Genomic DNA, 15,449 nt, shown 5'->3' with positions numbered 1-15,449 from the left:
TATGTAAATCTGTAAATAAACCCCTTTTATTTAACCCCTTTGAAACGACCTCAAGTGTCTGGTCATTAACATAGAAATAAGTTAACATAAGCTAGAGTACATTCTACACTGGGAAAGTGCCAGCTGTTTGCACAACTCCGCACTTTGTTTCAAAGTTACTGCTTGATAAACAGTCTGAACTTTCAAATGTGTTTGGCCTGCAATGTGATGAAAGCTGCAAAGAGATGTACACTTCAACTCTTTGTAAGGACAGGCCAGAGGAGGCCTTGGTCTAAAGAGATCTGCACTAGTGGTGCTGGCTCTTAAAGATGTAGTTCAGCCTCCGTTTTTAATACATAATATAAGTTTGTATTACTGTATATTCTGGCATATAAGACTACTTTTTAACGCTTGAAAATCTTCAGAAAAGTTTGGGGTCGTCTTATACGCCGGGTGTCATTGATGCCGGGTGATACGCCCTATCCTGTTACCGCCTATCAGATCTCACTGCTGAGGATTGTAGTGAAGCGGCGCAGGCACATATATGCGAGATCTGAGAGGCAGAGAAGGAGGTAAATAGGATACAAGGGTGGGCCAGAAGGGTGAAAGAGGTGTGTTTTATGGGCACTATTCTTCCATACCGCTCTGATAAACTGGTAGACACGAGAGCTGACCAATCCACTTAGGGAGAGGGAGAGTTGACCAATCTAACCAGTCAATTGACTATATACTGTTATATACTGGGTAACACATATAGTACAGCACCAGAATATGTCCATATATAGCACCAGTATATGATTTTTTTTTATTTTAATGTGGTGTGCGTTGGAAGAGGGGTAGTCTTATACGGCGAGTATATCCCAAACTCTATATTTTAACTGGAAAAGTTGGGGGTCGTCTTATCCGCCAAGTCATCTTATATGCCGGAATATACGTAATTACCAAAGTATGTATTAGAAACAAATATTTAAGCTACCTGATGACTGGCTCCCCTTCCTTCTGATATGAAAATTAAATTTTATTTGAGACATAGCTGTCTAAGCTCCTCGTCCAAACCCCATCATCTCCCACATGAGACATTCAAGGAGGAGCTGGAAAGAAGCAGCCAGAGATTCCCAGTTTGTACAGATCACCTGTTCTCACCCACCACCTCACTCTACAGGGATATCTTCATGAACTGTAAGACGTGGAAAAACAGTCTGGCACTATAGTATTTATTGTGCAAAAAGTGACACAAAAATGCACGATCAAGGCATTGGCAGTATCTGACAATAGTACAAAAAGTACTTTTTGCACAATAAATACTATAGTGCCAGACTGTTTTTCCACGTCTTAAGCTGGCCACTAACCGTCCAATTTCTAGCGAAAAATCGTTTGAGCGATCAGAAATTCTGATCGGACGAAAAATCGCTCACTACACCATCAACTAACCAATCATTGCTTCCTATCTATCACGACCACCAAGAAAATCCAAATTTTCGTTCGACAAAAATTCATTCGGGCGACATTTTTTTCACTTGTTCATAATCGATTGTGTCCACCAATGGAGATTATTTACAACCAATCCGATCAGAATTTCTGATCGCTCGAACGATTTTTCGCTAGAAATTGGACCGTTAGTGGCCAGCTTTACAGTTCATGAAGATAACTTTGTTTTTCAGTCTTGAGCACATAGTTGTCTGGGTGCAGCACATCTTGTTTGTTATCAGCTCTCCCACACATTTTCACTCTACAGGGAGCTTAACTCATTGTGGCCATTACTGCAGCAGTACAGCTGAGCACAGTCTTATCTCCCTGTTCAATACCCTCAGCTGTCACTTGGCCAAATGTATTCGCCAGGCAGATTTCTGGCCGAGCGGGATCAGAGACGGCTGGTATGAAAAACAGGGCCTACCAACGTCACGCCACATGGATGCTACCACCAATCGTGCTGCTCTCCATCGCTGAAGCTCACTCGCTCTGACAGCAAAGCTCTGTGAGACGGTCAGGAGCCGATTTCATTGGCTCCTGACCCTGTGATCGATGTGAGCCAATGAGATTCATGCCGACAGCAGGCTGAGTGGGCTGTAGCGATGGGAGAGCATCACGATCGGCGGTAGCGGTGGGTCCATGAATTGCGCTAATTGAAATCTATGTCCTGGCAGGGATAACAGCTCCCAAATAGAGCGTAGGTTTCAATTAGTGCCATCCTGAAGCACTTAAAAAGCATCTTAGGCCTGCTACAAGTTTGGCTTGGAGTGTTGGGACTCCCTTCAGCTAAGGCTATACTAGCTACAAAAAAACCTTACTACTTGCCACAGCATTATCAAAACTCGCTATTGGAAGGTGCTATTGCTGTTACATCAATTCTAAGAAGATCACTAAAATCTAATACATAATGTGTATAGGTTTGTAGCACCACTAAGATTCTCATTACCTTCCCATAGAAGGTTGTAGTTCTGTCAAATCTTCCACAGTTATCTTTTTGCCCAGAATCTTCTTATAAAAAGCAAGTGGAAATGGCAGATACATGACGGTTTGATTGAATATTGCCAGTCCACAAAGTATGCCATAGTAATAATACTTCTTCTTTTCCACTAATGCCTGCAGTGCAAAATAAACAATGAATCATCTTCAGTGTATATACACAATAAGGCCTAGTGCACACCAAAAACCGCTAGCAGATCCGCAAAATGCTAGCAGATTTTGAAACGCTTTTTCTTATTTTTCTGCAGCGTTTCAGCTAGCGTTTTGCGGTTTTGTGTAGCGGTTTTGGTGTAGTAGATTTCATGTATTGTTACAGTAAAGCTGTTACTGAACAGCTACTGTAACAAAAAACGCCTGGCAAACCGCTCTGAAGTGCCGTTTTTCAGAGCGGTTTGCGTTTTTCCTATACTTAACATTGAGGCAGAAACGCATCCGCAATCCAAAATCTGCAGCAGCCCGGGAGTATGCGTTTCTGCAAAACGCCTCCCGCTCTGGTGTGCACCAGCCCATTGAAATACATTACCCTAGCGGATCCGCACCCGCAAGCAGATCGCAAACCGCAGCGGAAACGCTCCGGTGTGCACTAGGCCTAAGAGCTTGTGCACATGGTTTAAATTACTACCAGATTATATATCTATACAGAAGCAAATGCACCTACAGCTGCAATTACTGAATACGTTGTTTAATTGTTATTGTTCCTTTATAGATATGCACTTCAACTACTTCTCTATCACATGTTATTTCCCCTTAAAAACCACAGCAATTTTCACTTATAACACTCCTCCCATTCATTCACCAATAACTTTATGGCTACCTATCACACTGAAGTGATCTGTATATATATTTTTTTTTTTGCCACAAATTAGACTTTCTTTAGGTGGTATTTTTTTTCTAAGAATTACTTTTAATGCATTTTAAAGGGAATAAATAATATAAAATGGAAAAAAACATTATTTCCCAGTTTTAAACCATTATAGTTTTAAAGTAAAATGTGCTATTGTAAGTAAAACCCACACATATTATTTGCCTATTACAACATTTAAATTATGTCCCTAGTACAATGTATCGCAACGATATTTTATTTGAAAATAAAAGTATATTTTTTCTGTTTTTTTCTTACACTCAATACACTCAACTCAATAATTACAAGCCCTTGTTTGCAAAAATAACAGTATTGTACTCTCATAACATACATATCAAAAAGTCCCTAAGGTAACTATTTATGTTTGTTTTTTTTTTATCTTTTTTTTTTGTTACACGTGCTATATTTGGGTAACTAGGAGGTGGGGGAATATAAGAGGCTAATAACTAATGCAGGGTTTATTTTTTAATTTATTCTAAATATAGTTTGGTGTAATTTTACTTTTTGGCTGCTAGATTTCCCCACACTGTATCCTGTGAACAGTACACATAAAGTAATGTGAATGTGTTTTTATTTTCATTCCCAGCATCATGCAGTGTGCAGGGAATAGGACTACAATCGCACAAGTGGAAATGTAGCCTTAGTGGCATACTGCTAAATAATATACAAATAATTGTAGTTACTACTGGAATTATATTTTAATTATGCTTAACAATAAAGCGGAAACTTACATGCGTTGGAAACCAAACTGGTAGCATTGGATCAGAGCAGGTGAACAAGCCATAATCCGGGTGAACCATTTTCTCTGCCACATGGAGGAAGAACTCTATTTTGGCAGCTCTGGGATCACTTGCTGACTCGCCTAGGAATTCCACCTGTCAGATTAAGGTAGATTTTATTACCATTATCCCTCTGTGAATACAGTTGTGCTGAGATAATACATGAATAGGAAGTCATTTCAGAAGCAAATGGCGCTATCTGACACAAACTTCTCAAATAGAATAAAGTACAATATAGCTAAACAATGACACTGTAACGATTGTGGAACTTTCTCCGTGATCAGCGCACAACGCGTGCGCTGACACGGCGGAAATCCTCCACAAGCGTATGTTTGCAGGCACCCAGCAAAAGGTGCTACGCGCCTATAGAGGGAAATTCCTGTCGGCAGATGGCGCTGGGGAGTGCAGAGGAACCAATCCTCTGTACCTCCACAAGTGCCAGACAGGAATTGTACGAAGCGCAGAACGCAATCGCAAGAGAGGCGATTGCGAATGAGATTGAGCAAAGGGACAGGTTGTATGTGTGTGCGCCAATCCAGTCGCCACTCCGCGACCGCGCACACACAACAGCAGATATGAAATAGGAACGCGATCGCGAGAGGTGCGATCGCCAGACGTGACACAAGGCAGATCAGAATAGAATACGAGGGTAGCAAAGGCACAGCAAATAATACAATAAGGAGATACGGAAAATAATAAACGCTAGCTAACCGCGAACACCGCACTCATTCGCAACAGTGCACGCGGTTATGCGCGGTCTCCACGTGATAAGCACAATAGAGACAAGCACGCCTAACTAACCATCGACAGACAAACATGAAACAGAGGACGCGAGCACTTGCTTAACGGTTACCTCACCGAGCCTGCAGCAAGCGTAGCGGACAAGACAGACACACGAAAACAGGGACAAGCGAGAGATAGGATCCACAGCACTAGCGAAAAGTGGCTAGCGCGATCCAGGTACAGAGTAGCAGAACAGAAGGATCCCCAGCGCTAGCGAAAAGTAGCTAGCGCGATCCCAGGAGACAGAACAGAAGAGATAGCTGGTAGCAACCGCTGCACCAGCTATACTCCAAGAACAGAGATCAGAACCATTTCCTGTCGACCACCTTTGGGGCAGGACAATGGCAACAGGCAAGACAAGACAGAACAGGCAATACAGATAATACAACCTGACTGGGCTAGAAGGGAAGCCTAAAGCAACCCCCAGGAATTAACTATACTAGATAGCAATGGCTGACACTCCAGCAGTGTCCATCAGGAACAGACTATGAAAAAGGAAATGACCAGCAAAGCCTTCTGGGAAACATAAAGCTCTTATAGTGCCAGTCATCAAAGAAGGCAGGTAGGGGATTTGCATAACGAATGTATGCAAATTCCCCAGCAAGAGAACAGACCAGAAACTTGCAATGGAAAGACAGGTCTCTGCTCCAGAGACCTGCAGCCCACAGACTAGAGGAATGGACAAACAGCTGTCTGCCTGTGCAGCCAGCTGAGCAAATCATCACAGTACCCCCCCCCCCCCCCCCTCTAGGGATGGATTCCAGACATCCCTCAAAACTGGTATCATCACAAAACTCTAACTGAAGACTCATGAAGGTCGGGACAGCCCGACAAGGCCCAATTCTAGAGTCAGTCCATCCGAAACCGACCTCATCGGAAGCAGAAGCCACCGAAACATGCCCATCAGCACTACAAGTCTCAGCGTAACACCCATCAGGACTGTGGACACCAGAGAAGAAGCCATCGACACCCTCCAGACAATACCCACCACCTTCCAAGGAGCGTCCAAGAATACCAAACCTGCCGCAATACCTGTTCGAAGTGTCCCTTACAACACCAAAGCCATTGCTGATCGTATTCAGGGCACCAAGCAAAATCTCCCAGAACGCCTTGAAGTTTCGCAGAGATCCCAAGAAGCCAGAACGCTCACCAGGCTCACATGGAGAACCACCAAGAACCCCTATGGAACCTATGATCATTCCAGACTCAAAATTAGCAGGACACCCATCAAGATCAGGACTTTCAGGGACCACTTCTGGGCATGCAAGCAGGCAGGCTATATCAGAACATGTCTCCACTGAGGAAGCATCTGAGTACGCTGGTAACCGAGGCACACTTGGGCTTTCTCGGTCACAGAGCACATCGGGGTACACTAGTACAGGAGAAACCTCAGGACATGTCGGGGAACTGCCAACCTCAGAGTCCGACACGACAAGACCAAAACCAGTACCGGGCAGAAAATCATCACGAGTAAAGGTCACAGGTACTGGTCTTTCAAAAGAAGACTCTGACTCAAATTCAGAATTTTCTGTAACTGTAATATCATCATTGACTACACATGAATGAAGCTCCACAAGAGCTGCAAAAGTAGTCAGCAAGGCAGCAATGCCTACTGAAGTGGGCAACACCTCAGAAGGACCTGGGGGGCAGGAGACATCTCCTACAAGTTCTGCACCCTTTGGGAGGAACTCGGAGACCTTCAGATCATCAAACAAGACCTCAGGAACATCATTTTTCAAGTTGTCTAAGAAGGATTCTGTACTATCCATGTTACAGGGCAAAACTGGAACTTTACTTTGAGAACAGGGCAGATGTCCCAGGGAAGGTTCCACCATAAACTGAGACTGAATTTCATCATCATGAGTGGAACGTACAGGAATATTCACTGGACCACACACTGACTCCCTAACTTTAATCTCGCTGCACCCAGAACTCTGCGTAGTAATCAAACTAGCTTGCAACTCCAAAACTGCAGAAAGACAGGTAAAAAATAGCAGCAATACCTAGACGAGCCTCTAGGGGCAGGGCAGGAGATATTGTACAAGGCAATATTGACTCATCCAGAGTACTGGGTGGAGAGTCAATACTTTCTTCAGAATCAGACTCGCAAATGTCAATGCAAGTGGACATCATGCCTTCATTCATGGTACAGGGCAGGTTCAGAGAAAGCTTCTCTGGACAAGGCAAAGAAGCTTCAGCATCAGATTCGCAAAACCGAAGCGCTGTCTCACTCTTAGATTCGGCTAACAAGGTTGAATCCGAGGAGTCAGAACGCAAAATTTGCGGATCCAAGATCGCTTTAGGTTGCGAAACTGACGCTTCCATATCGCAAACCTCCGCGATCTGCGGAGCAGACTGCAAGACATCTAGGACAGAAACACTGGAGCAACTGTCATCAGGCAACAGGCCTGCACAGGTGCGAACAGAATAAGACATAGATTCATTTGCAAAAGAAGTGGCGACAACAACAGGAGAAACTTTATTAGACACATCAATAATTTTCTTAAAGTTGCATAACTTAGGAATTTTCCCCATGGCAGGCTCACAAACGGACGATCTTAGAGATCCTGAGGGAAAAAATCTGTCTTCCTTAGACACAGGACCACACAGACCTTTTGCAGCCATACGTGCGGTGGCGACATCAGACCGCACTGGTTCAACTTCCACACAAGCAACTGCTCTGAACGACTTGCACTCAGACTTCAAACACTCAGTTGCTTTGGAAAAGGGAATGCATTCAAAACTCACTTTCTTTAAATCCAGAGGATTGGAACAATCGTCCGCTGACAATGTGTTTTTAGCAGATTGAAGCGCATGTAGTTCATCCAAAATCATTCTCCACACGTCAAACAGCGGAGTCACAAAGTCAGAGATACATTCACCAGTCTTGATTAAAGTGCACGCAGACTCAATGCACGCATACAAAACTGCTTCGTTTTTAGAACGGTAATGATTGCAAAACGATCTCCAATCACATTCCAATTCATAGACCAGGAGCTCGATCTCCCATTTCTCAAACGGGGGCTCCCATGCACACTTAACAAAGGATGAACAATCATAGTGCGCACAGTCTACAGATGGAACTGGAGCAGGAACAGAACGGGAATCTTTTACCTCTTTATTAAGATCAATTAATTGGTGTGTGTGTAATTCATCCAAAATGATCTGCCACACATACATCACCAGATCCACAACACACTTGTCACATTCATCAGAATCAATCAAAAGGCACACAGAGTCAAGACAATCGTTCAGGATATCCGCGCTTTTTGCGATGTAAAAATCGCAAAAGGCTTTCCAATCCAAATCAAATTCCTCCACCAAGGCCCCGATTTCCCATGAGGCAAATGGCGGTTCGAACAACCCAGTATCTAAATAATCTCCATATGGGTGGGGATCAGGAACGAGTACAGATTTTTTAACTGCTTTAATATAGTGTGCGATCCTACCTATAGCAGGATCCACATAAGCTTTGGATTGGGGCAAAAAACCTGGAAACTGATCAGCAGATGCATTATAAACATCATTATCATCATGCATGGTTTTGCCCATTTCAGACTTGACAGAAATAACCTCTCTATCTGTGGTTGCCATGGGCAACGGATCTTTCCGCTGGGAAGCCTTCCTAGATCTTTTACGTTTAGACTTAGAGGCTTTGGATGGCTGCTTTATGGATGAAAGAGTAGATGGAACAGCTGATTGAGCTGCTGACAACAACTCATTAAGGGGGTATGGTAATTGAGGTAATCTCAGCCAATTGTAAATTAAAAAGGCCAAGAATTCCAGGGGTCTTTGACTCAGGGTGGTATGATCTAACACATCATAACCCCACATTGACATTTCGCCCCCCAACAGAATGTAGACCATTTGGGGGGCCCAGGTAGACACTGGGGTGCATTGGAATTCAGGGTTCGCTAACAGTTTCGTACACTCAGACAAAAATTCGTCTGCTGATTCAGGTTCAAGTTTTTTAAATCTCTTAAAGGTACAAGAGCCATATTCGACAAAATCGTACAAATCGGAAATTCCGTCTACACTAGGGTTTTGGGTTAGGCTGGTCATTCTGTAACGATTGTGGAACTTTCTCCGTGATCAGCGCACAACGCGTGCGCTGACACGGCGGAAATCCTCCACAAGCGTATATTTGCAGGCACCCAGCAAAAGGTGCTACGCACCTGTAGAGGGAAATTCCTGTCGGCAGATGGCGCTGGGGAGTGCAGAGGAACCAATCCTCTGTACCTCCACAAGTGCCAGACAGGAATTGTACGAAGCGCAGAACGCAATCGCAAGAGAGGCGATTGCGAATGAGATTGAGCAAAGGGACAGGTTGTATGTGTGTGCGCCAATCCAGTCGCCACTCCGCGACCGCGCACACACAACAGCAGATATGAAATAGGAACGCGATCGCGAGAGGTGCGATCGCCAGACGTGACACAAGGCAGATCAGAATAGAATACGAGGGTAGCAAAGGCACAGCAAATAATACAATAAGGAGATACGGAAAATAATAAACGCTAGCTAACCGCGAACACCGCACTCATTCGCAACAGTGCACGCGGTTATGCGCGGTCTCCACGTGATAAGCACAATAGAGACAAGCACGCCTAACTAACCATCGACAGACAAACATGAAACAGAGGACGCGAGCACTTGCTTAACGGTTACCTCACCGAGCCTGCAGCAAGCGTAGCGGACAAGACAGACACACGAAAACAGGGACAAGCGAGAGATAGGATCCACAGCACTAGCGAAAAGTGGCTAGCGCGATCCAGGTACAGAGTAGCAGAACAGAAGGATCCCCAGCGCTAGCGAAAAGTAGCTAGCGCGATCCCAGGAGACAGAACAGAAGAGATAGCTGGTAGCAACCGCTGCACCAGCTATACTCCAAGAACAGAGATCAGAACCATTTCCTGTCGACCACCTTTGGGGCAGGACAATGGCAACAGGCAAGACAAGACAGAACAGGCAATACAGATAATACAACCTGACTGGGCTAGAAGGGAAGCCTAAAGCAACCCCCAGGAATTAACTATACTAGATAGCAATGGCTGACACTCCAGCAGTGTCCATCAGGAACAGACTATGGAAAGGAAATGACCAGCAAAGCCTTCTGGGAAACATAAAGCTCTTATAGTGCCAGTCATCAAAGAAGGCAGGTAGGGGATTTGCATAACGAATGTATGCAAATTCCCCAGCAAGAGAACAGACCAGAAACTTGCAATGGAAAGACAGGTCTCTGCTCCAGAGACCTGCAGCCCACAGACTAGAGGAATGGACAAACAGCTGTCTGCCTGTGCAGCCAGCTGAGCGGATCATCACAGACACAGCAGACATTACCTCAGGTCATTTACCTGCAGTTCCTTTTGAAAATCACAGTCTTCCACAATGCTCAGTTTGTGCAGGGTGTCTTCCAGAAGATATTCACGACGGATTTTAAAATGCAAGACTGGTATCCTTGGAATATCACCGATGCCCTGCATTCTGTTCATCATTAGCACTTGATTAGTATTAATCTTTATTGCCTAGGAATACAATTTACAGACATAAGATCATGACGTTAGTTATCTTTTGGACAACTTAAAAAAAAGACATTAGAATTTGCATTTTTTTAAAGTTTTTTTTTTTTGAGGTAACTGGTTACAGCAATGTCTCCAAAATGAAGCAGTATAAACAAGACACCTCTTCATACTGCCTGATTTATGGATGAATAATAGCAAATCTGCATGTTGTTAACATGAACAGCTTATTAACTTAGCAGCTTTTTTTATAAGAAGGCTCCTATGTGTCTCATTTCTGTATTACATTAGGGATTTTCATACTGAAATCTTAATGACTTACTTGCTTCTTCAAAGCAGCATCAAAATGTAGGTATTGAACTTTGGTAGGAAAAGTTAAGATGAACGGAAAACGGCAATATATTACAGGAGAACTGCTTTCGTCCTGACTCTGCAATCGAAAGAAGAGAGAACAAAGCAAAAATGCTATTAAGGAGAAAATATTTTGGTAGTAACTATATATAAATAATTTAGATATCTGAATGCATTCTCATTGATTTGTTGATCAGGTATCATTCTACCAAATATGGTGTTATCTCTCCACAAATAGGAATTTTCAAAAAAATGTTTCACCTTGCCTACTGCATTCCATAGGTTACAGAAAAGAATTTAAAGCTAAATACAGTAAAGTCCCAGTTATCTGGAATTCAGGCAACAGGAAGTCTCATCTAACCGGCAAGCGGTTAGATGAGTCTAACCGCTTGCTAGGGGATAAAGGGGAATGTGTTTTGTGCATTTTAGGCCTCTTGCACACTGCAAACCGATTGCCCCTGGATGCTATCAACACAAGAAGAAAAACGCAGAAAAAACACAGCATGCAGTAAAAACCGCTAATTGGAACCACATGTAAAATCACATCAAAATCAGAATCGCATGTAGTGTGCAAGAGGCCTTACAGGGGTTTTGTGGAGATTAAAAGACGCCAATGATTATTCCTGTAACAACACTGCCTGTGTTACACTTGTAACAAAATAATATGACATCATTTAAAAAAAAATACATAAATAGTTACACTAGGGACTCAGCTTTTTTACTGTGTGTCATAAGGGTATATTACTGTTATATATGGTATGTACTAGGGACATAATTTAAATGTTGCAATAACTGGGACAAAAAGGCAAATAAAATATGTGGGTTCTATTTACAGTAGCATTGTTTATTTTAAAACTATAAGGGTTAACCAGCTTCTATAAATCTCTCCAACCTTCAGAAAAGATCACCAGACCATTGTTACTCTTTGAAATATATGCACACGAACTGAACCACAAGATCACACTCTGTCCCAGGTCTACAAACTCATTCTACTATCCCTTACTAAAGGAGCAGCTACATCTTTAATCTCAAAATGGGAATCCAACCTTAATACAAATTTCACACCAGATGACTGGGACAAAATATGTACCCTTATACATAAAACCTCTCTAGCTTCTATCGCCCAAGAAAGAAACTATAAAATCTTTTCCAGATGGTACAGATATCCTACCCTACTACATAAATGTAACCCATCCACCTCAGAAACTTGCTGGCAATGCTTGAAGAGAACCTGATTCGGGGTTGTGAGAATAAAATCCCCATACAGCGGCTGGGTCAGTCTATAGAGCCCAGCCTCTGTTGCTATCTAGATCGCCCTTAAGCCCCCTCTGCGCTCTGCAATCCCCCCATAAAACACAGCCACGCTGCTGACACGCAGCTTGTCAGAGCGGGCTGTGTATACCTTTGTAACGTCAGTCTCCGCTCTCCCCCGCCTCCTGCATCACTCCGGTCCCCGCCCGCGTCCCTTCCCTCCCCGCTGATTGGAGGGAAGGGACATGGGCGGGTACCGGAGCGATGCAGGAGGCGGGGGAGAGGGGAGACTGACGTTACAAAGGTAAACAGCCCGCACAGCGCGGCTGTGATTTATGGGGTCTTCCTGAGCGCAGGGGGGATTTAGGGGGGATCTGAATAGCAACAGAGGCTGGGCTCTATAGGCAGACCCAGCCTCTGTATGGGGATTTCGTTGTGAGAACCCCACCTCGGGTTCTCTTTAAAAGATAAAGGTACATACTTTCACATGTGGTGGGATTGCAAACCTATTAAAACATTTTGGCATATAACATTTAAACTATACTCTAAAGTTATGGGGATTCCTAGGTGCGCAACTCCAAAACTTGCCTTATTATCTTGCATACCAGGCTCTATAGTGGTAGCTAAAAAATCCTTTTTGAAGATATATCCTGGTAGCCGCTAGACAATTAATAGCGAGACACTGGAAGTCCACTATTATTCCTCAACTACCTGAACTCATAACTGCTATTGACCACATAATGCAAATGGAAGAATTGGTACATTCCGCACAAAACATATTTGATGCATATGTCTCAACTTGGGCATGCTGGATTGACATGCGAGACTCACTCACAGATCAAAGCACCCTAGATGACTTATTATCAGAAACATAAGGCTTTGTATTATGCTACTTATCCCTAAATTGCATCCAAGCCCTTATGGCCCATACTCACGGGCTACAATTGTCGCCCGTGAGTATAAGGCGTTGCACGGGCGCGCAGCCCGAACCGTCGCTCATCACTGATGTCGCCAGGCGATTGGCGCGGTCAATCGCCTGGCAACAGTTGCTGCCGCAACTCCGCCGCAACTGTCGCTAGTCCGCGTGAGTATGCGGACTAGCGACAGCAACCTCTATAAGAACACGGAGCTTCCGGCGGGGGGAGGAGGAACGTCGGCGACAGCTTCCGTCGGACCGCTGATCCCTCTTCCGCGTGTGTACGCGGAGGGACGTGGCGACGAGCTGTCGCCGAACTGTCGCGCACACGCTCCCGTGTGCTAGCGACAGTGCAGAAATGTTGCCCGTGAGTATGGGCCATTATACAGGGTAATCTTACCAAGAGATGACAATTACTGAGAGTGTGGATCCGAGACCTAGGTCCTACCCTTCCCTCCCTCCCTCAATTACTCATACTTTACACTTTTCCTCCTTTCTCTAACTTCTCTCCTCTTTTGTTCTGCTACTTATCTATGGTTTATAAAAAAAATGAGTTCACCAATTCTCAGAAAATTTTACTGATGTTAATTTGCATTACCAGACTTATTAGGGTATAGCAATCATTTTACTCTATGTTATTGTACTGGATGTACTTGCTTTATTGGTGTCTCAATAAAAAATTGATTTAAAAAAAAAAAAAACTATAGGGGATGGAATTTGAGAAATAGTGCATTTATTTCATTTTTTCCCCTAGTTTTCCATTTTAAATGCATAGAAAGTACAGTAATTACTGAAAACAAATATCACCCCCAAAAAACCTAGTTTGTTGCGGAAAAAACAAGATATAGATTATTTAGGTATGATAAAATGTGGTAAAGTTATTGGCGAATGAAAGGGATAAGAGCTGAAATATGAAAATTGCCCTGGTCCATAAGGGAAAAAAAACCTTTGTGGTGAAATGGTTAAAAGTAAATAAATATGGCAGTCTCCATATCCCTCTCGTTTCAGTTGTCCTTTAATCGTCACTGCTGCACTTGGTAATAATAAGTAAGCAAATTAATCCTTGTGAATAAGTTAATATACTCACTGTATCCTTTCGCCATATGTGCCAGTTGCCAAGATCCACTGGTACAATGATCACATTGGAAACTTCAAGAACACAGAAGAAGTTTATTGGGACTTTACAATTGGCCTTAATGTTTACCTGCATCAAAGTAAAAGTTATTTTTAGTGGATGCCTAAAATAATGTAATAGGTGCTGCATAAAAATGTTTTTGTTTTGCTCTTACAAACAATATGTTTTATATATGTAACTGCATATTGGAAAAATAAATATAGTTTTGTTTTTTAACGCTGTGTTCCTTTACTTCTTTCTCTGCCTGAAAGAGTATTATTCAGCTATGTCAGCAACTGACAATAGTCCATATGCAATTAACATTTTCTCCTGAGTTTTCTCCTAGGGGATAATTTCTTGTCAAAAAATGCCTTTTAAATCCCCAGAAAGCAAGAAAATACTCAAAAAAAATTTGACTATAATTTTTAAGCTACTTTTTGGTACTTTTTCAACTGCAAAGTGCTGAAAAGTTATCTAGTAGGAGAAAACTCAGGAGAAAAAGTTAATTGCATATGGGCCAATTTCTCTTCAGCCAGGACCCAATCAGACTATAGGATCACTCACTGACAAGGAATTAGTGCCATAAAACACTTTCCTGGCAAAGAACTGGGCTTCTGAGAGCAGGGCATAGATAAAAAAAAAGTCAATAGTTCTTTCACTAAAGGTTTATTAAGCATATCAAAATATCAAAAAGTACAAGAACATTATTCCAAATGTAGGAAATAAGAACAGGATTTGCAACCAAGTATTAAAATGTGAAAGTTTGATTTATGATTATTATTCGGTCCCATTCCTTTTGGTCCCTTAGCAAGTGGGAGGCACATATGCAAACTTTTGTAATTCCTACACGGTTCACCTGATTTGGATGTACATGCCCTCAAATTAAAGCTGACAATCTGCAGTTAAAGCGCATCGTGTTTGTTCCATTTCAAATACATTATGGTTGTGTGTAGAGCCAAAAATGTTAGAATTGTGTTACTGTCCCAATATTTATGGACCTGACTGTAGAGTTGATCATACTATTAGTCTATTGCTCTATTGCTTAGGCGCCTCCTACCTCTATTGTCTACTTCAATCCTCACCCCAGTATTGGTGCTGGATTTTGTGATTTCATCTCAAACCTCTTTTTTGGGAGCAGCAGCCAGTCTATTCACGAAAGGCAGAGTGGGTACGGTACTTCCCCATATGCACATACGGTGGTTGCTATACTAGCTACCCTGACTTGTGAGTACTTCACTTAATTTTTGTATACCACCTCCATACTATCTAACATACTACACCAGATTGAGCTCCCATTGTCCCTGTGCTTTCTCTTTTTCATGATCCTGTTTGTCTTTTAATTCACCAGCAAGCAAGAAAATACTCAAAACTATTTTTATAGTACTTTTTCACCTACACCTAAAGAGAACATAAAAAAGACCTAGGAGAAAAC

The 15,449-nt window shown here is 42.8% G+C and overlaps 1 protein-coding gene across 4 annotated transcripts in view; it reads right to left on the bottom strand.

Annotated features, from left to right (window-relative positions):
- The window catches only part of HERC6 (HECT and RLD domain containing E3 ubiquitin protein ligase family member 6), a 93,763-nt gene that overhangs the window by 24,518 nt on the left and 53,796 nt on the right, over positions 1 to 15,449 (bottom strand). For all 4 annotated transcript variants that reach the window (XM_068233167.1, XM_068233175.1, XM_068233182.1 and 1 more), the window contains exons 14-18: positions 13,991 to 14,107; positions 10,708 to 10,815; positions 10,221 to 10,391; positions 4,039 to 4,182; positions 2,396 to 2,562 (exon numbers count right to left, since the gene is read on the bottom strand). In XM_068233167.1, coding sequence (XP_068089268.1) covers positions 2,396 to 2,562; positions 4,039 to 4,182; positions 10,221 to 10,391; positions 10,708 to 10,815; positions 13,991 to 14,107 — 707 coding nt within the window. The remainder of the gene's footprint in view (positions 1 to 2,395; positions 2,563 to 4,038; positions 4,183 to 10,220; positions 10,392 to 10,707; positions 10,816 to 13,990; positions 14,108 to 15,449) is intronic.

Source organism: Hyperolius riggenbachi, chromosome 1 (assembly GCF_040937935.1).
Source record: "Hyperolius riggenbachi isolate aHypRig1 chromosome 1, aHypRig1.pri, whole genome shotgun sequence".
NCBI lineage: Eukaryota > Metazoa > Chordata > Amphibia > Anura > Hyperoliidae > Hyperolius > Hyperolius riggenbachi.
The sequence above is the reverse complement of the archived record's forward strand: the minus strand, read 5'-3'. Positions and strand labels throughout refer to the sequence as shown.